The sequence below is a fragment of the Phoca vitulina genome, unplaced genomic scaffold, assembly GCF_004348235.1.
Source record: "Phoca vitulina isolate PV1807 unplaced genomic scaffold, GSC_HSeal_1.0 scaffold28, whole genome shotgun sequence".
Classification (NCBI taxonomy): domain Eukaryota; kingdom Metazoa; phylum Chordata; class Mammalia; order Carnivora; family Phocidae; genus Phoca; species Phoca vitulina.
The window spans coordinates 9,731,751-9,758,818 of record NW_022589731.1 but is presented as its reverse complement, the minus strand read 5'-3'; the positions used below and the strand labels follow the sequence as shown (position 1 = coordinate 9,758,818).

At 47.2% G+C, this 27,068-nt stretch overlaps 2 protein-coding genes across 3 annotated transcripts in view; one reads left to right on the top strand and one right to left on the bottom strand.

Annotated features, from left to right (window-relative positions):
- The window catches only part of ACSL5 (acyl-CoA synthetase long chain family member 5), a 46,515-nt gene extending 38,204 nt beyond the window's left edge, over positions 1 to 8,311 (bottom strand). The window contains exon 1 of one of the 2 annotated variants that reach the window (XM_032423163.1): positions 8,257 to 8,311. The gene's annotated coding sequence lies outside the window, so the exon portion shown is untranslated. Of the gene's footprint in view, positions 1 to 1,752; positions 1,977 to 8,256 lie in introns of those variants that run through there. The other variant, XM_032423162.1, reaches the window with a different exon arrangement.
- A 7,466-nt stretch (positions 8,312 to 15,777) lies between these two features.
- The window catches only part of LOC116643919 (guanylate cyclase 2G-like), a 42,583-nt gene continuing 31,292 nt past the window's right edge, over positions 15,778 to 27,068 (top strand). The window contains 8 exon segments of the mRNA XM_032423004.1: positions 15,778 to 16,098; positions 17,348 to 17,696; positions 19,195 to 19,304; positions 21,747 to 21,899; positions 21,901 to 21,965; positions 24,246 to 24,295; positions 25,589 to 25,796; positions 26,962 to 27,017. Of these exon segments, the coding sequence (XP_032278895.1) occupies positions 15,778 to 16,098; positions 17,348 to 17,696; positions 19,195 to 19,304; positions 21,747 to 21,899; positions 21,901 to 21,965; positions 24,246 to 24,295; positions 25,589 to 25,796; positions 26,962 to 27,017 (1,312 nt within the window).

The following is a 27,068-nucleotide window of genomic DNA, read 5'->3' as shown; positions in this document are numbered from 1 at the left end:
AGGCAAATTTGCCTCTGGCACTGCAGGAACCACGCCTCGAATGCCAGTTTCAACCTTTTCAGAGTGTGTCCAGTTTTTTTATATGTAAGCCTCAGTTTCCCCATCTGTGAAACAACCAACCTATTCCACAGGACTGTTTTTGAAATTAAAAGATAACACCCCCCCCCAAAAAAAACCTAGCTTTGCCCCACGGAAAATAGTCAATGAATGGAAGCTGTCATATCTGCAGCTCTAGAAAAACATCCACCTGAAAAGTGCTAATACATATGTGAATTCAATATTGACCCAGGTCACCACACAGGAAAATCTTTTTACAAATGCGATTTTCTAGGAAATCTGAAGAAAGGCTAACTCTGCGCAAGAGTGGTTGGAACATGGTATTCAGTAGCACACAGACTACAGCTTCCATCTCTGTTTGACCTTGGAAAGTTCCTTCACTTCTCTGAGCCTCCTCAGCCATAACATGGTGAAACCCTCCACGTCATAAGCTTCTCTTAATGAAATGTTAAGAGCGGCTCTTATGAGCTTGTGCTTGCCCTGGCTTCCTCTTCCTTCTCTCCATTCATTCTCTGACCCCGAGCCTCCCTATAGAATCTGTTGCCCCCATTTGTGTGTTTAGCACTTAAGCATTCATTAATACACTGATGTTATAGTAAGTGCTTTTGCCCTCAAAGAGTTAGAATATCACCTGGAAGAGAAGACTACTTTAGGTCAGGACCTAGACAAACACCTGGCTGAAACATTCTGTTTGGACTGGATAATGTGTGTGTGTGTGTGTGTGTGTGTGTGTGTGTGTGTGTGTGTGAGTGTGTTTTTAATTAAGTTGGAATGTGTTTATCTGGGGGTACACCTACCTTGCATTTTGCTAGAATCCCCACCACTTGCACCTCATTACATATCATCTATTTAACTCTATTATCTGCCTCTTCTATAAATATTTGTGGCCTTTGTCTTTTGTTCTCTTGATTGTGCCAAGCACACAAGTGATGCCTACAAGAATTTCTACCATGCCTCTTCCAAGATTATTCTGTGTTCATCTCAAATACTTATCAATTGGAGGGGACTCCGACAGAGTTACTCCCATGCTGGAATATAAAGGGAGGGGTCAAGCGAAACCAATTATTCCATTAAAAAATTGTTTTTTACTAAATCAATCTTTTTTTAAATTAAATGTTACTATTTTTTAAGATTCTGCTGCTGATGGAAAATACCAAACACCTACAAACTGGAGCTACAGATTCAATCTTCCTTTTCAAACCACCAAAGATTAATACCCACACAAGGTAACAAGCCCCAACCATGGAGTCCCTTCCTACAGCTCACTCTTTGAGGGTCCTTGAAGTTCATCTGAGATTCAACTTGTGGCCCTACCCCTGAAACAGAGCTAAGTTCATTCAGTAACCATCTATCCGCCACTCATCCATTACCTCTCACCATAGAAGGAGTCAACGTTCACAAAGAAAATTGAAGGGGTCTCGTGTGTAGTGTGCCTCCCCCAAGAGAGGCAGGAGAGGGAAAGAAAATCCCACCCATTCCCCCTACCCCCACATTCCTCCTTCCCTTCATGCCTCCTGATAAGGAGGGTTTAAAGGTGTCCCCTGTGAGAGAGAGCACGAGAGAGCGAGCTGACACGTGCCAGGGACCCGGCAGGCTCTAGATTGGCTGAAGCTGGGGGGTGAGGGTGCCCCCTCGGCCTCTGCCCCATGCTCACCAGACCCCTTGCTAAATACCCCCTCAGGACGCTTCCCTTACCCTGTGAGGGGGGTGCATCTCTCGGTGCTTCCTGGCTCTGGGTTCTTCCTGGCACAGAATCCCTGGCCCTCTTCCCTTCAGCCCCGGTTCCTCCAGGGACAGGCTGGTTTCAGAGCATCCCTGCAGACAGATGGCCCCAACTCCGAGCGTCCCCCACGGTGCCCTGCCTGAGCTGTCCCGAGTCAGGCCATGGCCGAGCTTTCTAGCACGCTCGGGGACCTCACTTCCTGGTTTTTCTTTCACAACTGAAAGTGGAAGCTGTTCTGGCCAGGAGGAGAAAAGCCGCCCAAGCGGCCCTGGCTCCTTTTCAAAGCCTTAACCCTAGCCCCTAGGGCTGAAACCACAGCCAGCCGGCATCACGCAGTTCACCTTCTACTCGTGGGGCTGACTACCTTGAAACCAAGACAGAACAAACAAACAAACTGAATTGACTGGGGGTGCCCTGAGCAGACCACCCGTGCCAGGAAGGGGACCCTGCTCACCCCTCGATTCCCAGGCCAAGAAGGTCAGCCCTCGCATCCCTCCTGATGGGGGGAACACCTGGCATAGGGTCCCCCTTCTCCAACCCACGCACCCCCCTCCCTGGGCACTTCCAATAAAGCCAACAAAACAAGCCAGTCAGGAACCACAGGGACACAGACCTGTGTTCTTTTCCTCGGACATCAGCTCATCCTTTTCGTACCTCAAAATATAAACCGCAGATCTAGTCCACTGCCTCCCTCACCACCCCCCAGTTAAAACTGGGAACTTTTGAAAGGAATGCAACAAGCACATACACCACACACTGTCAGATTGATCCCGCATCTTGCAGCTTCTGGAAAACCCACTGTACCTGCGTGAGCCAGTAACAGGAAAAGGCAAATCATTTCTTACTCTTACTATGCAAAATTGTTCTGAGTGTGTAGACCCCCTGAAAAGGTCCTGGAGACTGGTCTACAGGATATCAGGACCTGTAGTAGTCTCACCAGACTCACCTAAGGCTGGGACCACAGAAGGGCATGAGAGTGTCTGTTCTTAGACTTGGAGGCAGAAATCATGAGTTCTGCCCCCTCCTGCCCCACCCTCACCTATACTCCAGAATTAAGCAACATTTTCTCCAGCCGTAGTCCCTTTAAGGAGGCTTAAGTTAAGTTCAGCATGTGCCTGGCCCTTTACCAGAGCTAGTTAGGATTCATTCGCTCTATAGAGAGGAGATCCTAATAGTCTCTTAAAAAAAAAAAAAAAAAGCCAGGGTGAGCTATGTTGCAAACTCAGAGAAGAGAGCTGATCACTTGGCCTCACAGGAGCTCACTTTAGACATGGAAGAAAGACCAAGTATGGGAAGAGGAGGTTAGCCGCTCTGCCCTTCTATCTCCTGGGTCATCTCACAGCTGGAGCGACCCTTGGCTTTGCTTAGTTTGGGGAGCTCATTCCTTCAAGAAGCAGCTCCCTCCAGCAGAGAGCAGAATAGGTGTCAAGTCTCACCTATTCTAATACCCTGAGTGCTGGCTTCTTTTACCAGCTGGATGAAGAGCTCAGGGCCAGAGGAGCTTCCCCACACCACCCCCCTTTTTTTTTTACTATTTTCCTCCAGGATTGGATGCTCGAGTTCAGAAGTACTTCGGTCATTTAAAAATTCTAGCGGAGTTGCATTCCTATTCAATCCTAGGTGCACATAAGTGACACTCCCAAGATTTCAGGAAATAATAGAAGGTTTTGGCAACACACAAGAATTCTGCATTATGCAGCAGCTGCTTAGAATGACAGACTGATCGGGACTCGAGCTGCACCAGCTCCTAGGTAGCTAGCCCAGGCCGTGGTGTTTAACAGCCCAGAGACACTTTATTATGGAATGGGAACGATGCCACCTGCCTTAGAGAAGGTGGTGAGTGGATGAGGTAATTCAGGTCACACACCTAGTACATATGGACCCCAGCACCCAAGACAATGTCTGCTGAGGATTCTCTTCCCCTAGTCCCTTCCACATGGGATTCGCTGTCATCAGCTGGGGAATAGTCTTTGTAACCATCCTGATAGCGGAAGTTTTGAATGGAAGGTAGAGACACACAGCTTGGCTCTGTCTATAACCCTGAAGGCTTTTAACTCCGTTTTAGTTCCAGTTAGTGAAATTAACCACTTTCTCTCCCAAATCTACCCCTGCCTGCACTCCCCCAGCCTCCACGTCTCCACCCCCTTTCCAACTGGTCTCTGCTTTGCCTCCACGCAAGTCAGCTGAGATTACCACTTAACCAAGTGTAATCCCATGTTGGAAGAGAGCCTTTGGACCGAGAAGAGACATGTCCCATAGAGGTCTAGAGTAGGGAGCGTTACTGCAGCTTACCTTGTAAGAGTACGCACACTTGCTGCGTCCAGCAAATGCCCCCCTCACAGCCGGCTGCACCGGTTCATTCAGATACCTTGGCCCCTTCCACAGCTCCTGTGAAGGCCACAACTGAAGCCAATGTGTCTCTTCCCAAGAGTGACCCACAAGCTTCCCTGAAACCTTTGAACCTGTTGCAATAGAGGTTCAAAGGTAGAAGTTACCTGTTCTCAAACACGTGGAGTAACTTCCAACAGTGACAAGTGTAAAATTTGGCAAAAGGTTAACACAGAGATCGTTATGTGAGGGCTGAGGAGGAGGAAGAAGAAGACAGCTCTCTGCTCTGAAAGTAAACATTTAACAAGACAAAAGCTTTACAAAGCCCATACCTCAGGGGAAAGGGAATAGACAGACAGGGCTTTGCATCTGCTTTTGGGACAGAATCCCTGAGACTGTGAAAGGAAGAGGAAGGTCTAGCTAACAGAAGAAGGAAAACTTGCTCCTTGAGTTGAGGTTGAGAGGAACATGGGAAGCCACTTTGATTGGCTCAAGCTATAACTTTAAGAATCAGATAAGCAGAGGTTTGCATTTCAAGATTAACCTTCTTCTAGAAGGGTTCAATGACCCCTCCAGGATTAGAACATTTCCAAGACCATTGGAATAAGGCAAATCATTCTAACATCTAGACTGAGGGACAAGCCTACCTGGGTCATATTTAGAATGCAGAATTACGGAGGCAGCCTGCCCCTCCCACGGCTTAGCAAGGCCCTTGAAGAAGCACATTGCTATTACATCATTGTTCAACCTCTGCTACTCTCTCTTTCCATTTTTTAAAAGATTTTATTTATTTGTTTTAGAGAGAGAGACCGTGAGTGGGGAGAGGAGCAGAGGGAGGGGAAAGAATCTCTAGCAGACTCCATGCTGAGTGCAGAGCTGAACGCGGGGCTCCATCTCAGGACCCTGAAATCAGGACCTGAGCCAAAACCAAGAGTCAGACGTTTAACTGACTGAGCGACCCAGGTGCCCCTCTCTCTTTCCATGGTGAGGTCACTAGTCACCATTCTCAGTTCCAAGAACTTTAAGACTGCAGGGCACCATTACTAAAAAGGAGATGCAAGAGGCTTAGAGATTGTGCTCAATTTCTGTGTTATATGTGAGGGCACCAAGGCCCTTTTGGGTGAAGGAAATCACCCAGAATTATACAACCATTTCCTTGTGAATGCGACACCTGACCTCAGCCCCAGGAAATCACCTCAGTGCCTTTCCCCGATATGGTTCTGCTTCACTGATATGTGTTCATTTCACTCTCAGCAGACTTTAAACACTTGACTCCTTTCCATGTTCTGGGCTGGTAGAAATGTGTGGCAATGCGGTGTTGGGTTTCTTCTAATTGTCAGTCAGCCAATAACATCAAAATCAGAAGCCAATACCTCATCCTGCGGACTCCTGTGTGAAGGAGTGGTTACCACATTTAGGTGTTAGTAGGCCAGATTCTCATCCAGGTCTTAGGTGCGTTAACTCTTTAAAGTCACTTCATGGCGCACAGCCCTAGTCCTGCCTCAGTACCTGAAGGAAGAGGGCTTTCTTTTTCTTTCTTTTTTTTTTTTTAAAGATTTTATTTATTTATTTGACAGAGAGAGACAGAGAGAGAGAGGAAACACGAGCAGGGGGAGTGGGAGAGGGAGCAGCAGGCTCCCCGAGGAGCAGGGAGCCCGATGTGGGGCTCGATCCCAGGACCCTGGGATCACGACCCGAGCCGAAGGCAGATGCTTAAACGCTGAGCCACCCAGGCGCCCTGAGGGCTTTCTAAGAAATAACCAAAGAACATACAGTTCGGTGAGAACTGGGAGCATGAGTTGGACTCATCTGACTGGACTCCTGTCAAGCTGTGTTCATCAGCGACCTACTAATGCCTTCCTGCTAGAGAGAAAGATGCTCCAAACCAGTGGTTTGCAGACTGTAGCAAACATCACAGGCCCCAGGGAGAGCTTATTACAGCACAGATTTATGTCTACGGCCATACCACCCTGAACGCGCCCCATCTCATCTGATCTCGGAAGCTAAGCAGGGTCGGGCCTGGTTAGTACTTGGATGGGAGACAACACAGATTTATGGGCTGGTGCCAGAGCTTATGATTCACTAGGCCTGGGAGAGGGCCTGAGGATCTGCATCTCTAACAATTCCAGGGGACGCACACGCTGCTGGCCTGGGCACCACACTAGGAGCAGCACTGCACCAACAGCCACTCTGCCTTCCGTGAGCCCCACCACTGGAATGCCAAAAGGGACGGTGTTCGGAGTAGTCTTGGCTATGGGGACCCTGCAGTTGAGAGGACAGCAGGGCCCAGAGCAGACCTCATTTTGTGCCTTAGAAGAGAGGTGTTTCTCAAGATCAGTAGGCAGGCCAGTCCCAGAGGCGTGCTTTGGCAACAACACGAGGGACTGCCATTCCCTGCCTCGCTTCTCCTTACATAAATGTAGATTGAAGCCATGTGGCGTCACAACTAGACAACCCATGTGGGTGTGAGTGTGAGCGTAGAGGGGGCGTCACCTGATCTGACAACCTTAACTTTATTCTTAAGGGTACCTGAGACAGTAAGTGTGAGGCGGCTGGGGCGTGGGCTGAGTAGGAGAGGGGGGTCCGGAAGCCAGGTCTCCAGTGCCCCCACGGGCTACCCCATCTCTTGGTAAACCATTGTTTCCTATAACATCTCTCCTCAAAACAAACAAACAAAAAAACATGTGTGAAATAAGCCTTCTTTACAACACCCTCCACTTCTCCCTCCCTTCCCACAGCCATTTGCATTGAGAATTCAATACAAACAAATTCCCTCTAGGTGTGAGCATCCCGTAGCCCCTATAAAGTGCAAACTTTATTGTTTTAGGTCATTTATAGGTCAGGTGCTCCAGGTGTGACGAGTCTGATCTGACAGTCACAGTTTGGACACACTCGCACATGGTGCTGTGGTCAGTGTGTCCGCATGCCCTTTGGTAGGGATGAAGAACCCACATATTTCATACACAACAGTTCTAGAAGACCAAGAGCCAATATTCTAGAGTTTTGTAACACAACCTGTAAATAGCCAAGATACATTTTTTTTTTAAGGGAGAGAGAGAGTGTGTGAGCAGTGGGGGAGGGGCAAAGGGAGAGAGAATCTTAAGCAGGCTCCATGCCCAGCACAGAGCTGGACTTGGGGTTCGATCCTATACCCCTGAGATCATGATCTGGGCTGAAACCAAGAGTCAGACGCTTAACCCACTGTGTCACCCAGGCGCCCCCAGATACATCTTATGAGAGCGGCTGACAGCTCTTAGAAGCAGACTCCAGGTTTCCCTCATTTTTCAAAGCAGGGAAAGACAGACCTTAGAAGCAGGCTCTTTTTATGTAGCCCCACAGTGCATTTATGTAGCTTCTCCCAGTTTAGAAAACATTTCCACTATCTTTTAACAACCTGTGAGGTCTAAGTGGGGACAGTACCTTCAGCATCCAAACCTTTGGTATCTCTTGGGGTCCGTGACAAGGGCGTCTTTTGGCCCTCACAGTAAACCTGCCGGATGGTTAGGATTTGTGGCATAGGGAACACTTACTTAGGAAGGATCTTAGCCTGTTTTGACTGCTAATGCAAGTCTTTAGAAATCAGGCAATATGACCCAAGGAGAAAGAGCAGAGTCCTAGAGCTATAGGCTGAATCTACTCATGTTAACATGGTAACGATTGCTCAGAGAGAAAGGAGGCAAGACGTTCCTCTCTAGAGGTGGCTATATAGCAGGACAAACATTGTGATGGCATACAGTGGGACAAATAAATCCGTGAGGGACTGACCTTTAGCTTCCCACATGGCACAGCTGACTTTGAAGTTTACCCTTCTACTGAGATGTGAAAAGGAAGGGGCAAAGTTCCTTAAACTATTAACAAGGGTGCCATAATTGGCCATTCCAATTATCAGGATTCCATCCCCACCCTTCCCTTGGTTATCTGAGGTTTCAAAAGTCTTATGGCACTCAAAGTACACCTTTCCAGGTAGCAAGCTACAGTTCTCATGCCAGCTCTTTTCTGAAGGCCTTCAAGGGGACCAGGGACATTAGTGAGCACTTCCCATGTGACAGCGCTGTTCTAAGAGCTTTGTCTGCAGTATTTCATTTAATCTCACCACGAAGAAGTTATTATTCCACAGAAGAAAACGTAAGAGAGGCCAATTAGCTTACCCAAGGCATGGAGCTCAGAGCTGGCAGAGTCTCAGAGTCAGATTTTGAGTTGCAGTAGCCTTGAGTCCAGAGCTTAAGAGTGTATCTATGAGTACGATCCATTCTATGAACCCCTTGCCATCTGGGGCTCTTTCACTGGCCTCTCAAAGAAAACGAATCGTTGCCTTAAAGGAAGCAGGACACAAGACCAGCCATATGGATCTGATGCCAAGGGTGGAGCAACAGCTACCTTTTCCCTCCTCAGAAGGGCTTTCCCTCTGCCTGGATATCCTTCCTGCCGCTGAGATCATTTCCTACACAGAGCCTCACTTCACTAAACTAGAGGGGGCCAATGCACCCTAGATCCAGCTGCACAACCCTCAGACCGGTCTGCTTACTTGTCTGCTGTGCCCCCAGTGCCCACGGCTCCTGCTGGGCGCCGCTGTCAATCCTGCACCATGGGACTTCCCAACACGTGTAGGGGAAGCTGGCCCCCAGCTCAGGGCTAGAGCAGCTCATTCTTCCTCATCTAGGGTCATGGACAGCAACAGCTTGGGCACCCAGGTTCTTGAGGCCACTTGCTCATTCATTGTGGGAAGGAAGTGTTACTCAAGCACGAGCACTTGGTTGACGAGAATAGTGTTTGCACAGATTGCAATACAAAGTTTTCCCTATCCCCAGGTATGCCACACCCCCCCTCCCAACACACACAGAGCAAATTGCCTTGTAGACTTAGATCTGAACTTTCCAACAGCACACAGATGGGCCACGACATAGTGACCCTCAGCCCTCACAGTGGCTGGGTATGCTTGTGAACAGCCTCATCCAGGGCAGTGCTCATATAAATACTCTTACTCCCAGGTTCATGATGTCAACAAGGTTGGGACACAGTGAAAACAGGCAACTTGCTCCTTTGTCAGCAAGAGCTTTCCAAGAGCATTTAAGAATCAGACGGAAAGTGGAAAGATCTCTGAAAGAGGAGTCAGCTCTAACTTCCCAGAGCCCTTAACCACCCCATAAAGATCATCATTATTTCCCAGCAGGTTAGAAAGTAGCTCAGAGAGAAGACTAAGATCTGCACTGCCCAATACTCTAACCAGGAGCCACATACGGCTACTGAGCACTGGAAAGGGGGCAAGTCCACATTTAGATGTATACAATACACACACCAAAGTTTGGAGACTTAGCATGAAGAAAATAGCATCACATCTCAGTTTTTAAAATCCTGATTACTTGTTGAAGGATAATATCTAGGATACACTAGGTAAGTAATTCTCCTTGCTCCTTTTCCTCTTATAAATAGGTCTGCTGAAAATTTTGAAATTACGTATGTGACTTGCATTGTATTTTTCTTGGGCAACACTGATTTAGACCAAAGTTCCTTGGCCTTAATGCCTCTAGAATGTAAACAAAAGGTGGTGTCATCCAGGGACGGCAGAGAACATGTCATAAGTGCTCTGGAAGATCTTGAAGACAGCAAGGTCTTCTACCTGAACCTCTGGTTTCCCTAGCATCCATTCAACAGAGGTCATGACCCTGACTGAGGCAACAGGCCCGTATTATAAAACTGCTATCATTCCCTGGCTGGTGTTCCATGCCAGGCACCACACTGTGTGTTCTAGCTCCATCTGTTACTCCATCTAATCCCCACGTGAGCTCATCAGGGTAATTAGACATAAGGAAACCGAGGTTTAGACACTGCACAACGTGTCCAAGTCAGCTTCAATCTCATTCCAAACCGGTGCTCCCAACCCTCTTGCTACGCTACCTCCTCCAAGAGAGTGAGTGAGGAACCGTGGAGGTGGGCATCAGTACTTTGGGGGGCAGGCCAACACCTCCTCCCTCACCAAGCCCTTAAGGACACGGTCCTCTGCTTTGCAGTCTTGGTTCCCTGGGCTCGCAGCACAAGAGCACAACCCTGAGTGCCTGGCTAGAGAGCTATTTGGGAATTTTCACATGAGTGGAGCGGAAATACCAGGAAGTGGGAGGAGTTCTGGTCTCTCCAGACAAGAAGCTGAAAAGGGTGGAGGAGTCAGAAGGGACATCCTGCCTCTTTTTAGAAGGCTACACACCAGAGAGAAGCTGCTCAGACAACAAGCCTAGTGCCACACAGGCCCCTGATTGGATGGAGAAGCAGATCATGCTCATGGGTTAAAAGTATATACTCACCAGAGAAAGATGTATCAAGGCAAGGACACTTTGTTTGCTCAGTGTTTGAGACACTGTGGCAACAAAGGTGTTCTTGGAAAACTTAAAGTGTTATTGAGAGTGGCTTGGGAAGTAATTACATCACTGTTAATCATTTAGTAGCTTTGATTACTGAGCAGACAGCTGCCCCTCCTCCCCTCCACTTTCTGGGTGTTTTTGCTCTTCATGCTAAGGCTTTATTGAGGGGTCGGGAACAGTAATCTGGGAGACGGGGTCAAAGACCACAAAATAAATATTCAGATCAGAAATATGGCGTTCAGGCTGGACCAACTTGCTAAACTTGAGGTTATACCTGTAGCCAGAAGAAAACTTGAAAGTCTAGATTAGGATCCCTAGATGGTGAGAAGCACCGTTCAGGTGGCAAAGACTCATTCCTGGTGGAAACAGGTGTGAGAAAGAACAACACATCATAGGCCAGAGGAAGAGTATTTTAGCCTCCCAGGATAAATATCAGGTGTTGAAATACGTTAAGAGGTCATGTCCCCATGAAAGGGGATTGTTGGCCCCTCGCATGAACATTTTCAGAAACAAGATCAGCGTGTCCTCATCAGAAAGCCAAGGCCAGTGCCCCATCCTTGGCCTTGTAGGAGTAGTATCTGCATGGTCACCTAAAGGGGTGGCTTTTGGATCCAAGGAATCTGCTTTGCTTCAGTTCTAAGAAACACAGTCTCCCCGCTTTACGCAAGTTCAACCTTTACTCCACTTTCCTGTGGCTCTTCATTTACTTACTAGAAGCTTTGTATTCATTGGCCGCATCACCACTATTTGCAAGAGTGGGGAACACAACAGGGAAGTTTGAAGTTCACATGTGGACAGGTAATCGCTGCCTTTGACTTGCTCTTACTTAGGGGAGGGTTAGTACGAGGTGTGATAGATCTTCTGGGATGCTCCCTTTAGGAACCTGTAAACAGGACTTGGAAAGAAACTTGCTGCCATCACCAAACATGGAATACTTGGTTAGTTATGAATCTACCAGAGCCCTAGGGTTTTAGGGCAAGGAACTGGTAAGGTCAAAGGGCTCTGCCCCCTGCCATTTTTCCACCTCGTCAATAAGAAAACGGAGGCTCAAATCCAGTCCCTTGGCAAAACCTGAGGTTGATGTATTTTCCCAGAACACAGGATGAGATGCGAGAGAGTGTGTGAGGACAGGGGTGATGGTTATCTTTCCCTCAAGGTGATTATGGGCTTATCTTGTACTTCAACACCCTTTTCTGCTTCTGGACAAGTTCAACTCCACACGTTCCAAACCTTTACTTTTCCTCTAAACACGATTAGGCCACAGATTTACAAGCTGAAGGGAGGCAACTGGGGATGGGGGAAGCAGTGGCGGGTGGGGGTGGGGGGAGAGAAGGTAGCTAGAAAAAAAGCCAGAGCTCTTACTAAAGCCCTGCCACCCTGGATCAGCTCAGTTTATCTGATCGTGGATGCTGAGCAGCTGACTCTGTGTCTAGTTCATGGCCCAGGCTGGCCAGCATTGAGGAAGTCATAAATCAGGCAGAAAGGACTCTCCCTCTGTAATGATCTCTTCAGAAAGCAGAGATGGGCTAAAGTAGTTATGAATCAGAGCACTACCCCGCTGACCTAGGAAACCAAACTCTGTACCTCTGCTGGCCACGTGCAGGCTACTTTTGTTCCAAACCATCCTCGGATGCAACCACAGGGCCTCCCCATCAACCACCACCGCACTGGTAACTTTCAGGCGTAAGAATCTCCTAGAAGGGAGGAGGGCTGGAAAAGCAAAGTGGAGAACACTGTGCCCCCTCCCAGCCACCACAGTCCCTACCGAGCCTCCTCAGCTGCTTTTAACCTCAGGCCTTTCCACTCCAGCCAATCAAGTACTTCACACAAAGGGGAGGAGGGGGCTGTAACTATGGTAACTCTTTTCCGGATGATGATTGCCATCACCTGGACCACTGCATCTCTGTTGCTCTCCCCCTCTGAGGGCTATGGAGAAATGGAAGGGACTGAGCTCAGCAGAGAATAATTAGAGCCCACAGAGGTAAGCCAAGGGCCTAAGAGGTGTGAGGACTCAGACCACTGTGAGGTTCTCCTGACCTGACCTGAGAGTTCGGGCAGCATGAGCTAAAGCCCATGCTTTTACTCCACGAATGCAAGTCTGTGGGTTTATTATTAATTAAAACGTTTGCTTTTCTTCTTCATTGCAGACATTAAGACAAAACATGAAAATTAAGTAAAGAGAAGAAGAAACCACCCATATAATTTCCATCATCCAGAGAGAGCAACTTTTAGTGGTTTGGTGTATATAATCTTTGCTACGCAGCCTGTGTGCCTTTTTAAGAAAATAAAAATGGAATACCGTACATGTCTTTTTTTAAAAAAGATTTATTTCTTAGAGAGAGAGACAGAGACAGAGAGAGCGGGGGGAGGGGCAGAAGGAGAGAGAGTCTTAAGCAGACTCCGTGCTGAGTGCAGAGCCCAACGTGGGGCTCGATCTCACGACCATGAGATCATGACCTGAGCCAAGATAGAGTTGGATGCTCAGCTGACTGCGCCACCCAGGGGCCCCAGTTATTGTTGTTTTTATAGTGTGCTTCCTCACTTAAAACATTGTGACTATCTTTCCAAGTCAATAAATGTACATTTAAAATATCATTTTGAATGACTGCATAGTCCTTAATCATATGGAATCATGCCAGCTTATTTATCCAGCCCCCTATTGTTGGACATAAAGTTTGTGTTTAATTTTTTTCAATTAAGATTTTTATTTTAACTGCAGTATAGTTACCACACAGTGTTATATTCATTTCAGGTATACGGTTTGTGTCTAATTTTTGACTGTGGTTAAATTTTATCATATGATCTTATTTATTTAGGTCAAATCCCCCAAATTGGAATTTCTGAGTCAAAAATGCATATGTTCTAAGACTTGGATGCATATTGAAAAACTTCCTATCAGCAGTGTATGTCTGTTTATTAAACTCTCACTAACACTGAATCTCACTGGTATCTTCTTCTGGTTTTGACCATAACCACGTGTAAGTACTTACGGATGCAAAAAGTACTGGGGCGCCTGGGTGGTTCGGTTGGTTAAGCGGCTTCCTTCGGCTCAGGTCATGGTCTCAGGGTCCTGGGATCGAGTCCTGTGTTGGGCTCCATGCTCAGCTCATCCTTGTTTCTACCTCTCCTCCCTTTGCCCCAAACCCCGCTCATTGCTCTCTCTCTCTCTCAAATAAGTAAATAAAATCTTTAAAAAAAATAAGAATACAAAAAGTACTCATACTGATTATGACTAATATGAACTTGCATGTTTAAAGGCCCAACACTGTGCTGGATCTGAGGACCCAAGGAGGGACACACGCAGTCACCTTGGCCTCAAAGGCTCTCAGAGAAAGACAACCTATAAATGTAAAAAATCTAAAATTATCTAGAGTGGGAGTATAAGTTTTAAGAAGTTTGTAAATGGGAGGGGGAGGGGGATGCAGAGCATGTAATAAGACATTGTTTCTAGAATCCTCGCTTTGACATTATAACCAGTGCAATGATATACCCATCAAGGATGCACCTTTATTGAGTTCCCACTAAATGGGAAGCAGCATGCTAAGGAATTATATAATCTCACAATACCTTTACAACATCCTTCTGAGAGGGGGTTTGTCACGTTATTTTGAAATTGAGGAAATCAGGGCACAGGTGAAACTGACTTACCCAAGGCCACATACATCTGGTAACCATCTGAGTCAAAAAGGTCCATGGAACTCTAACTATGGTTAGAGCACGGGAGTCTAGACTCAGATGATTTGCCAGTTTGACACTGAGCTGTCCTAGCAGAGGAGAGAGAGAGTCTGTAGCTCGGTGAAGAACCAGTTATGATGAGTTTGGTTTGGAGAAAAGCCAACCCCTCTAATCCACAGGTTTGGAAATAGCCCTCTGAGGTAGGGGAGACCTAAGGCTCAGGAATCCCATCGGGGGGGGGGGGTGGGGCTTGCTACTGAAGGAACATAACTAGAGGATGGATAGTCATTGGCTGTTCTTTCCCTCTTCTCACTTCAGACTGTCTCAAAGGTTCTCAAACCTTAGCATATATAAGGATACACGAGGGCCTGTTAAACACAGATCCCCCGGGTAAACCCAAGACCCTGCAGTGGGGCCCTTGAATCTATCCATCTGACCATCAGCAGAGACTGATGTAGGTGGTCCTTAGGTCAAGCTTTGAGAGCCATAGCAAGTTTACTGTGGGGAAATACATAATTCTGAGGTGAGTAGGGGAGGCCAGCTACTTCCCTGCCAGTGGAACCCAGAAGAAAGCCCATGGTAGGGGGAAACTGAACCCTTTATACTGAAGAGCCTTTGCTCAGCTGGTGGCTGGGTCATCTTACCTGGGGATAGCAATGGCTTTCCAAGGGGCCTGCCATCCCTGTAATACTTCATGTAAAGTAGTAGTTCGTATGTAAAATATTACGTATGTAATACTTGACATGTAATTAATCAACAAAGAATTGTCTCTGGCTTTGCCCTGAGCTGTGTAGAGGGAGAGTGAGTGTTTATCCATCAGTAACCTCTCCCTGGGGCCCTAAGCCTGGGTGAGGAGTACAGACCATACCCGCTGTCAGTAAATCCCCTCACAGCCATCAGCTCACTTAATCTAGGAGAATTTCCTGTAAGATGGATTCAGCAGGTGATAATCATCATCATTATGATGATATCAACATCATCAACCATCACTGTCATCATCATCACCACCACCACCATCTAACGTGGATGAAATGGTTCTTTGCCTGGGCATTGTGCCAGACACTGGATCGCTTTTAATCTTCACCATGTCACTTGGGTGAAGATCCCTTTACAGTTTTACCCCCATTTTAGGGATCAGGAAATGAAGGCATAGAGAGGGGAAGTAACATGTGCCAGGTCACACAATTTGTGGTGGAGTTAGAATTCAGCCCAGGCCATCTGCTTACACTTAAGTGGTTCTCTTGATTTTTCCCTTACTAGTGAGGAGGGATTGGGGGTTAGGAGGATGGAGGGGGGTTATGTGACCTTCCCAGGACCATGAAGTTTGTCAGTGGTGTCACTGGATCCATTACCAGGGTCTTGCTGACTCCCTGCCTCAGCCTCTTTCTTCAAGACTGCAGCTTCTAGATGTGTTAGGACAGACTCTGAAAAGGGAAGGTTTTGGTTAATTAATGGCACTGAACAGAAAGCAAGCTGTGGTCCTCAGGGAACTGCACTATCATTTTAGCTCCTGGCATGAGTGGTCAGGAGGCTGAGCCTCTGAGTTCTGCCGTGATACAGGTGTTAGATGCCCATTCATGGCTCCCAGGGTAGGTGCTGAGGCCTCACTCAGGTCTGGGCTCTGTTTGGGGATTGAAAGTCATGCTGCCCAGCCAAACATTAATTCTGACACTCTTCACTAGTATGCTGGTGACTTGGCTTGAGGCTGCTAACCTCGCTGTGGGCTTCCAGGTTCCCTGGAACATCTCCCATCCATTCAGTGTGCAAAGGCTGGGTGCAGGTCTCCAGATTGCCATGGACAAGATCAACTCAGAGACAGTGGACCTCAGAAGCTTCAGCTGGGAATTCACTTATAACAACTCAACTTGCAGCATCAAGGAGTCTCTTGCTATTCTCACCAATCAGGTCCAGAGACAACAGATTTCTGCCCTGTTTGGACCAGGATGTCCAGAAGCAGCAGAGGTAGAGTATAGCCTTCTAAAAACTTTGGCTGGTTTTCATCGGAAGGGATGGTTTTAAAGGTGATGGGACAGACTTGAATAATCTCTTGGCAAGGATGACATTATTATAAATAATAACTATGTATAAATAATAACTATATAACCACTCCATTTCTTTGAGATGTAATTAGACCATGTAATTAGAACAGGTAATATTCTCTTGAAAGAAAGCCTTTCAAATCAATAATTGTTAGTTCACTCACTAACTTGTAGATAGATGTTCACTAACAAACTTTTCGGTTGTTTGGACATGGTGCTGTTGTGTGTAGACTCGTACTATTTACTCGAATGTTGTCAGCCACAGAGCTCAGGAAAATTAAGTAGAAAATGAATGTTTTGTTTCAAGCAGAAAAACATCATTTGTGTAGGTTTCCCTTTGGTGTGTGTGATAAATTATTCAGTGATGTTGAGAGTAAATGGGAAAGAGTGAAGTATGACAGATTGCAATAAACTGGGGCAAGCAAAGAAGACAATCAAATGACTTGTATCTGTTTAGTTAATGGGATTAGCTTTGTGGAAGTCCTTGGTATCTTGTCCTCTGAGAGGTGTGGATGCAAGGCAGGAGTAGGAAAGAGCATCATAGCCCTCACTCTCAAAAATACTGCATAACTGTCATTAGTGGCTGCTATTAGATGAAGTTCACACTTGAACTTGGATCTTGGTCTCTTCTGGAATTTTTCTTCTGACACGTTTCTAGCTGTCCAGAGCCTACTCATTCTTCAAAGTCAAGTTCAAATGCCATGGAGTCTTTCTTCACTCCTCCACCCTCACCCCTCGTATCCCTAATTCCCCAATCAGAAGTAATTTTTTACTTTTCTTAATTCCTGTAGGTTTATAGCCTATAAATATTGAAGGGTATATTCAACTCTGAAACTATTTTTATATGTCTTAGCTCCTGTAATAAGTGATCATAAGCTCCTTTAAGAGCAAGTTCTCCAAAGTTGGTTGTAAATAGTAAGCTCCTAATGAAAAGTATTGAGAAGTGAATAAGGAAGAAATCAGTCAATAAATTCTTGCTGTGGTTATTCTTGTCCTTTGAGGTTTTGCATCCTCAAGATGGATCCAAAACATTATCATCAATATTCCAAAAGAGAGGGTTCAGTATGACCCATAGACTTACCAAATTCTAAGTTTACATAGATACCTTATGATAGGGTTTGAGTGTAGTGTAAACTAAATTATGGAAAGACATCCCTTTGGTTCCTTTCAAGATTATTGGCTTGCTGGCCTCAGAGTGGAATATCCCTGTGTTTGACTTCACTGGACAAACTGCAAAACTGGAGGACAACTTCTTACATGACACCCATGTGACACTCGTGTCACCCAGGCACAAAATTGGTGATGTGCTCCAGAGAAGTCTCCAGTACCTAGGCTGGAAACACACTGGGGTGTTTGGAGGTCACTCTGGGACTTCCTCCTGGGATGGAGTGGATGAACTGTGGAAGGTTGTAGAGAATGGACTCAAAACCCATTTCACTATCACTGTCAGTGTGAAATACACCAACAATGACCCAGCCTTCCTTCAAGAGAACCTTAGAAGCATGTCATTGGCTACCAGAAGTAAGTAGGAAAGAGTCTTCTGTGGCTTATGTTTAGAGAGCCAAGTAAGAAAAGCAGATTGTTCGAAAAAAAACAAAGAACTCTTCATTTTTCTATGGATGTAAGCAGAAAGAAACAGGGTGCAAAATTAATGATACATAAAAGCATCACCAACAACAAAGTCATTTTTTTTTTAATCTAAAGTGAAATCTCTGATGCTATAGTGTTATGATGCACAGAGTAGGTTCTGGAAGCATCTTCCAGGTGGGCTGGGTCCTTCATTTGGGTTATTGTTTAGAGCATGGGCACTGGAGATAAACAGCCGTGGGTTTGAAACCAGCCTCTGACACTTTCTAGCAGCGTGCTCTTGAGCAAGTCCATTAACCTCTCTGTGCCTCAGATACCTTCCCTGTAAAACAGAGACAATCTTCCTATCTACCTCATAGAATGGTGAGGATTAACTAAAGTCGTGCCTGTTGAGTGCTGAACATAGTAACTGGTCAGCATAAGATAGCAATTATTCTTATTGTGGTACTTAAGAGGCTCTCCTTTCTAGCATGATTTAGTAACTGACTCTTTTCTGTTCTTCAAATAAGTTAAGCCCTTTATGGCCTTCATGGCTTGGGACTTGGGGACTTGCTGATCCCTTGGCCTGGAGTGCCACCTGCCACCCCACCCACCCCACCCCACCCAGCACTCTTTCTGTGGGTAGCTTCCTCTTATCCTTCCAGATTCAGCCCAGAGCCCACCTTGTCTGAGGGGCCTTTTCTGACTGTCTGATATGGAGCAGTAACCCCCACCCCCCCCACACACATGAATATCAGAGCCTCCTTTCCCGCTCACAAACCAGAACCTTACATGCTCTCTTTAACTCTTCACTTGTATGCTGTGTGACTGTCAGCTCCCTGAGGGCACGGGTCTTCTCTCGTGCCAACTGCTCTATCCTTTGCAACACACAATTGGGACCCAAACAAGCAGACTCTCATTTACTGCATTTAAAAAATAAGTCACTGCTTCAGTTGGGTGTCCTCAAAATGCATGCTGATGTGTTTGGAGGGAAGAAAAGCGGGATGGCCTGTTCCTCCTCCTCGCCCCCCATGCAAACTCAGAAGGTCTGAATGCTCCCGATTCTGGGTCATCTTCGAACTCCTCCTAACTGCTATGTGGCTGATGAGTCACAAGCCAGATCCGTTGCTCTGAGTGCATTAAATGAAGAAACTAGAGCACAGAAGTGGCCACCAATTTTGTTGGCTTGTACTTCAGGAGAGACCCGCCGTGAGGATTTTTGGGCTGCAGGGCGAAAGCCGCCAGCCTGTGGACTGTGGACGCGGTTCAGGAAGTGTCCACACTGGGGACGGTTTAGGCATTCCTGTTTCCTCAAGCTTGCTCAAGGAGAGAGAAAGTTCAGGTCTCATTTGCTCATCTGGGGTCGCTTCAGGCCACACTTTTTTAAAAAGTGTGTGCGTGTGTGTGTGCACGTGAGCACGTGCCCGTGACTGACTTTGTTTTCTCTTCTTAGTTATCATCCTAATCTGCAGCTCGGGGGATGCAAAAATTATTCTGCTGACTGCAGAGAACCTGGGACTCAGCACAGGAGAATTTGTCTTCATTATTGTGCAGTGGTTGGAGGTGGGTGCTGATAAGCCCTCGGTGACCCCCTCAGTAAGAAGTAACAAGTCAGGGCGCCTGGGTGGCCCCATCAGTTGAGTGTCCGACTCTTGGTTTTGGCTCAGGTCATGATCTCAGGGTCGTGGGATCGAGCCCCACATTGGGCTCTGTGCTCAGCAGGGAGTCCACTTGAGATTCTCTCTCTCCTTCTCCCTCTGCCCCTCCCCCACTCGCATTCTCTGTTGCTCACTCTCTCTCTCTCTCTCTCTCAAATAAATAAATAAAATCTTAAAAAAAAAAAAAAAGAATTAACAAGTAGGGAACACTTGCTATGTACCAGATGCATTAGCTCCCCGAATACTCACTACTACCTTATGAGCCAGATACCCTTAGGTCCTCATTTTATGATCGGGACACTGAAATGGAGCTCACAGAGTTCTTCTGCATTGTGAGTGAGAGGTCCTGTTGGAGCCCCAGCAAAGGCCTGGAAAGACCAATATACTGGTCCCATAAGGCAATTCTTAGGTGGTTTGGTTCATGTGGTAATGATCGGGATGGCTAGAACGTACCACATACCTCCTCTAAGTTCCTACACGTACACATATCACTTGTCCTGTTGCACTCAGTATTCTGAGAGCCCCGTGAGGCAGATATTCCAGCCTCGATTTACACCATCGTGTAACTCGTTTCCAACAACCTTGGAAGGTAGACGTTATTAGCATTTCAGACAAAGAACCGACCGGAGGCTCAGATAACTAAGGTACCTTACCCAAGAGCTCTGAGCTCCCCAGTGGCATAGCTAGTCCTCCACACTGGGTCTTTTGGACACTGGGACTGAGCCCTTCACCCCAATAACTCTGCCTTATGGAGTGCTGACTGGTACCAGGCCCCATCGTGAGCACTTGATATACTGAAACCCATTTCAGCTCACACCACCCCACGGGGAGGTACTTTTTATTGCCCTCATTTTATCGATGAGGAAACTGAGTCGCTGAGGGCAGAAATAACTTGCCCGAGGCCATGGGACTAGGAGGAGGGAGAGCCAGTATTCAAACCCAAGTAGGCTGGCCTCAGGGTCTGTCCATTTAACCAGCACATCCCACTCGCAGGCTTCTGAAAAATGCCGCATACACTTAGCTATGGACACGCTGTATAATTTTTATAGCAGATTTATCTTTCTAAAGTGAACTTGGTTTTGTTTTATTTTATTTTTTTAAAGATTTATTTATTTATTTGAGAGAGAGAGCACAAGTGAGGGGAGGGGCAGCAGGAGAGAATCTTCAAGCAGATTCCCTACTGAGCAGAGAGCCTAAGGCAGGGCTCTATCCCACGACCCATGAGATCATGACCTGAGCCGAAACCAAGAGCTGGACCCTTACTGGACGGAGCCACCCGGGTGCCCCATAAAGTGAGCTTGTTTTATATAATCATGAGCTGAAACAGAGCAAAAGGGAGTAAAGAAAAACGTATAATAATATTCTGGAGTTCTTTTATCTTTTTATCAAGAAGTATTTTGGATTGCCCAAAGTGTCTCAGATTTCTCTGGGCAGCCAGCCGGAATTCTGAACATATGCCAGACTTCCCAGAACGTCCTCCTGCCTCCCTTTGTTATTGCTGGCCACCTTTTCTCTTCGCTTCTATCTCCTCTGCCTGCTGCAGGCAGATGAGGAGAGACTGGGACAGGTCTTAGTACTGGCAGGGAAGCCTTCAACCCCCTCGTCACTTTCTCCCCAAGCCTTGACGATCACGTTCCAACTGGCTTGCAGTGGCAGAAAGCTTATAGAATTAAAAATATACCATACAACATCCGTGCAATTGAATTCACGCTGCTTTAAAAAAAGGAATAGCATAAATTCATTCTATAAAATATCCCCAATATAGGCTTCCTATATGGGGAAAAATATCAAGGTGCAGAACAGCAGTATAGTGTTAGTGTGATATTATTTATGTAAAATGCATACACATGCACATACACAGTCCTCTGTACAGGCCTGGAACGGTTGGATACGTCTCGGAACAGACAGGAGGGAGCCGTAGGGAAATCAGGAGAGGCCTGCTGTACTTCATGTATAGATACATACGGTAAGTGGGCATTAATTTCATAATAGTAATAATATAGATAATAACGATCCTAACAAACCACTGAAGCCACAAGCAGAAAATTGAGAATCAACAGTCCTCAATTTTTCAAGCTTTTTGCCACCCATTGGTAGAAGGTAAGCTTTCTGCATCTTAGCTGCTTGACACCCCAGGTAAGCTTTTATTCTTTATTAGTCTTATTTGGCTTCCATCCCACTGCTTCGTGCTGGCTTGAAAATGTGGACCTCACGTGGCAGGCCTTCCAGAGTCATTGTGTTTCTGAGGATTACGAGGAAGAGATTAAAATTTGACATTGTCTTTAAGCAGTTCTGTTGAACAGGGGTATGTCCTACGAATGGTGACATTTATTTCTTTGTGTTTTAGGACAGCTTTTGGAAGGAGGTATTGACAAATCAGAAGGTGACACACTTCCCCACCGTCTACGAGTCAGTGTTTCTCATAGCCCTGGACTCCTATGGAGAAGGCCCTGGAGATGCAGGCTTCTGGAAGCAAGTCTACCAAAGGCTGAGGAGGCCTGCCCTTCTTCAGCACCATTTCCACGGAGGAGCAGGTCTGGCGGGGGGCCTTCCTGCACAGACCCCTGCCCCCTTCTTGGAGGATATTTGTGTTTGGCTCTGATAGTCTCCCTCTTATTTCCCGTCTGCTTGCCCCACACCCCTAACACACACACACACACACACACACACACACACATACACACACACACACACACAACACTTTCTCATCTTCCAAAGCCCACAATAAATAGTAGTCTGATGCCGTCTTGTGAAATCTGCACCCCACCAACACAGAGGAGGACAGAGGTTGCTGGGTGAAATATCAGTGGCCTTTGGAGTTAGAGACCTGGGCTCCCATCCCAGTTCTTTTATTTACTAACTGTGGGCCTTGAGGAGGAATTTCTTAACCTCCCTACACATCTGTCCCTTTACCTGAAAAATGAGACTCCTGAGAACATCTGTCTCTGGGCTGTGGTTTTGAGTACCTAATAAACCAGTGCATGGAAGTGACAGAAGAGATCCCAGTGAACTCAGGCCACATTAATTCCCTTTCCTGGCAGGATGCCAGGACCAGGGGGGATTAGAGATGTGGAGCTAGGACAGGTCAAGGCAAGCAGATGGTGAGCACAGGGAGAAGACAGTCAGGAGAGAGATCAGCAGCCAGTGGTGATCCCTGACTGTGTGGGGTGATGGGGCAAAGTGTCTGATTCCCACAGAGAATTTTTTTTTAAAGATTTTATTTATTTATTTATTTATTTATTTATTTATTTATTTATTTATTTGACAGAGAGGGAACACAAGCAGGGGGAGTGGGAGAGGGAGAAGCAGGCTCCCTGCTGAGCAAGGAGCCCGATGTGGGACTGGATCCCAGGACCCTGGGATCATGACCTGAGCTGAAGGCAGATGCTTAACAGACTGAGCCACCCAGGTGTCCCTCCCACGGAGAATTTTTTATAGAGACACCATTGCCAGAGCTGGAGCTACTCCCAGGGTGGGGCTGATCTGACCTGGAATGTGATGATGGATCACTGATGACAAGTGTTCTATTAGGAACAAGGTGGCCCATTGTGGATCCTAACAAGTAAGATGATGAACTGATAAATATCTGCGGAGTCGTCTACTAAGTGTTAGCTCTGTACCAGGTTCTACGGGGAGAACAGTGCCTAGCCCTTAGTAGGCACTTGTATTTTTGTTGACTAAATGAATAGAACATGTAGTGAAGACCTACTATGTGCTTTGGGAGTGAGGAATGGTAGTATGCCTATTGTACCTCATTTAACTATCATACTCACCATGACAGTGGCTTTCTCCTCATTGTGTAAATAAGTGAGGTGAGACTCAGGTTCAGAGAGGTTATGGAACTCACCCCATGTCTCACAGCCAATACAGCAGCTGGGCCAACTTGGCTCCGAAATCTGCCCTCTTTCAATTAAACCATCCTCCCTCCCACCCAGGGCGTAAAGAGTTGCTCCTAGATCACGTGATCTAATTGGGAAACTGAGGCCCAAAGAGGCAAAGTGTAGTCTGTGATATCCAGGTTTGACAGCACAGGCCCCGGGGAGGTGGGGGCCCTCCTCCCCCCTGGGGGATGATGAAGACCAGGCATGTGTGAGGGGGTGAAGAGGCTGGAGAGAGAGTCCCCTCCCACCCCGCCTTTGTCTCCCTCGCTGAAGGTGAGCCCGCCCTGTGAGACCTGCCTCGTGAGGTCACTGCCAGGATCTTTCCCATCCTGCGCCCTCCCTGATGGGGGTACTGGGCCTGATTCTTGACTATCAGCCTCTAACGATGGGTCCGCCCTCTCTGGCTTTCCTCGAGGAGCCACGCTGCGTGCTGACCTGCTGCCACCACCTTTCTCTACTTCAGTTTTCTCATTTCTAAGACAGAGATCCTTCCTCCTGCCACAGATAGTAATCACAGCCAGAACCAGTCGAGGGCTTACCTTATACCAAGCTGGGTACCGAGAGCTTCTGTGGGCTGGCTCGTTTAATGCCCCCACAACCCATGAGGCAGTCCTATTACTATCTGGATTATATTATACAGGTAAGTAAACCCAGGGCAGAAGAGTTATGTACTTGCCCGAGGGGACAAGGTCATTAGATGGTGGAGCCAGAAATCATACTAAGGCCTGCCTCTCTCTAGGGGCTCAGGTTCTTACTGTTGGGTTAACACTGAGGTGTAGTGCTCATTAAATGCTAGCTATTTGTGTTTTCTTTGGCTTATCGCTCACTTAATAAATTAGAGCCTAAACTTTGTCCTGAGACTTAAAGAGGATAACCAAGGCCTGCTCCTTGGGGTTTTCACAGACTCAGTTCACGTGTACTCCATCAACTCCTTTTCCAAGTGGAAATATTAACCAGCTTCCCTCCCTCCTTTTCTTGATGACCCTGAAGCATTTGCTTAAAAAAAAAAAGGGAGGTGGGGGGGAGGAGTGTGTCTTCCTGCTCTTGTTTTATCCCCTCTGCCAGATCAATTTATTTCCTCTTTCCTGCCCTTTAAAAATTCCTAATGCTAGAATTAGCGGAGGGTGTGAGGGCCAGCAAGGCCCTTTAAGAGAGCCCAAGGCATGTCCCCTTGGGGTTCTGGGGTGCCTGGGCTTTCCAGGACTCAAGGCTGGAGGCCCCTCACTCCTTCCAAACTGGCTTCTGTTCTCTTCTGTGCTGGAGGACTGGCCCTTAACAGAGTTAGGATACAAGTCTCAGCTTCTTGTATTCATCTCTGCCACACAGTGGCCAGGACCACAGCCACAGAACTAGTTGGTGCTGAAGGTCTTTACACCAATTGAAAAGATGACCTTGGCCAAGGAGGTCGAATTAGGAAATGGAGATCCCATCCCCTCTTGGCACAATGAACACAATTCCCACTGAAAGCAGCAATGTTGGTCATCGCATTTGCTCCAGCCCCTCTGTGCAGACCTTAGCAGGGAGCTGTGCTCAAGCCCCACGTTCAGGATGTCAGCACGCATATGCATAGTAAGGCAGCATGGCTGCTGGGAAGAATACGGACCTTGGGGCCCAGTAGGCCTGCCTCTCTTCCTGGCTCTGAAAACTCAGGGGAGTCTGCCTCCCCCCTCTGCTTGTTAAGGAGTGGATGATGGTGCCTCCCTTGCAGGGTCCACTGGGACTAGATGTGTGAAATCACTAGGACTTGCAGTGCTGGGCACAGAGCAGGTGCTTAATAAATGGTCATTTTGTGTCCTGTCCCCAACAGGAACAAATCAACAATAAGTCCTATGTCGGACCATGTGTCCTTAGTCGCAGGTGTGTCCTTTGTGCGTGGTTGAGCGAATCCTAAGCAAGGACAATGAACACACCTGGGCCAGGACGGGCACCATGTCAATGCCAAAACCAGGAGGGAAGGGACTCACTAAGAACAAAGTTTGCAAACTCGTGCCTGGGGCCTGGCATGTCATCTGCCTCATTTTGTCACATCTGATTATTGTAGAGATGCATAAATCTTGGGTTTTATGTGAAATTAGTTAAAAACTGCTTAACTTCTTTTTTTTTAATGTTGGATGGGCTCCCCAGCGTAGGCCTAACGACGTACATCTCCCTGCCCACAGTGGCCTTTGGGCCATGAGAGGACTACCTCTGAACCATCTTCTTTTTCTCACACTCCTCCTTAACCCTTTCTCAGATTCCCTGAAATGGCAAAAACCTCACGGCTGTGAGGTTCCTGGTGGCTGTGAGGCGGGGGTTCTGCTGGTGGGAGCTGGTGGGCTGGCATTTCGAGCCACACGCACCTCTCCCTCCTCCTCATCGTGGGCGTCTTCTCTCTTCCCGGGAATCACCAGCCCCGTGTTTGTAGACTCCCAGGAAGAAAGGCACATGAATTACTCAGTCCATGCCCTACAGAAATCCAGAAACAGGACCCTCTTTCTTCCTTTTCTTCAATATGACAGCTATCAGAAAGTAATCAGGTCCTGGGCAGGACATTTCTCCACATGTAAATGGTGCTACAGGAAGGGACCTGGGAGGGGAGGGTGGTGGGCGGGGAGGGTCCTGCTGGGACCTGGGAGGGGAGGGGGGGGGAGGGTCCTGCTGGGAGGCCAGTTTGGGATTCAGCTCCTGGAACCCACCACACAGGTTGTCTGTAGCTCTCTGAACTCACATGAAGATCAATTTCGGGCCTTTAAAATAAATTTGCCCTTGATGGTGGTCGTGGCTCAGCCACTTCAGATTCCAGTTTAGAACACAGCACCCCCCACCGCCCCAAGTGCACCTCCACCGGGACCTGGGCCTCCTCTGACACCACAGCCAGGCAGGTCTCAGTGGCCTATGATCTCAGGGAGAAGCCCTGGCCTAGGGGTGATGGGACACAGCGCCCCCTTGCAGGGTTGAATCCCCAGCCAGCTGAATCCACTCACCCAGGCAGCCTGATTCCCAAATCCAGAGCTTGGTGGACGCCAGGACCTGGCTGTTGTTCTGGGTTCCCGAGCCCAGGAATCCCTAGAAAAATCCGTTTTTTTTCTTTCAGCTCTAAATCAATGAGAAAACTGAAAGGAAACCTAAACCTTAATTGAATTTCTACTTGTCCCCACTGTCACCACCACTGCTAATCCAGATTTGATTTGACACTTTTTTCCTCCCTACTCTCATGGAATTTTAAAGTGCCAAAGTAAGTTGGCCCAGGAAATGCAATAACGATGGCAAAATAGATCCTCAGTGTTGTAGGAAGAGGCATTCTCCACGTGGGGGGAGATGCTTTGGTCTATGAAAGGGCAAGGTGCTCTGTAACAAGATTTGTCTCTATCCAACATGGGAGCAAATCCCAGCAGCCCCGGAGAGTCGGCAGATTGTTTTTAAATCAAAAGTGACAGGGTTTAGGGCGCCTGGGTGGCTCAGTCGTTAAGCGTCTGCCTTCGGCTCAGGTCATGGTCCCAGGGTCCTGGGATCGAGTCCCGCATCGGGCTCCCTGCTCTGCGGAAGCCTGCTTCTCCCTCTCCCACTCCCCCTGCTTGTGTTCCTGCTCTCGCTATGTCTCTCTCTGTCAAAAAAATAAATAAAATCTTTAAAAAAAAAAAAAAAAATAAAAAAGTGACAGGGTTTAAATCAAAAGTTTAAGTCAGCTCTTTTACCCAACAGAAAGATATTGCCCTTCCATGAATTAGATCATCTGCAGGTGAATTTGGAGAGTCTAGGTGAGGTGCGGAAATCGGATGGCTCACCAAATGTTTCAGTTAATAGTAGAG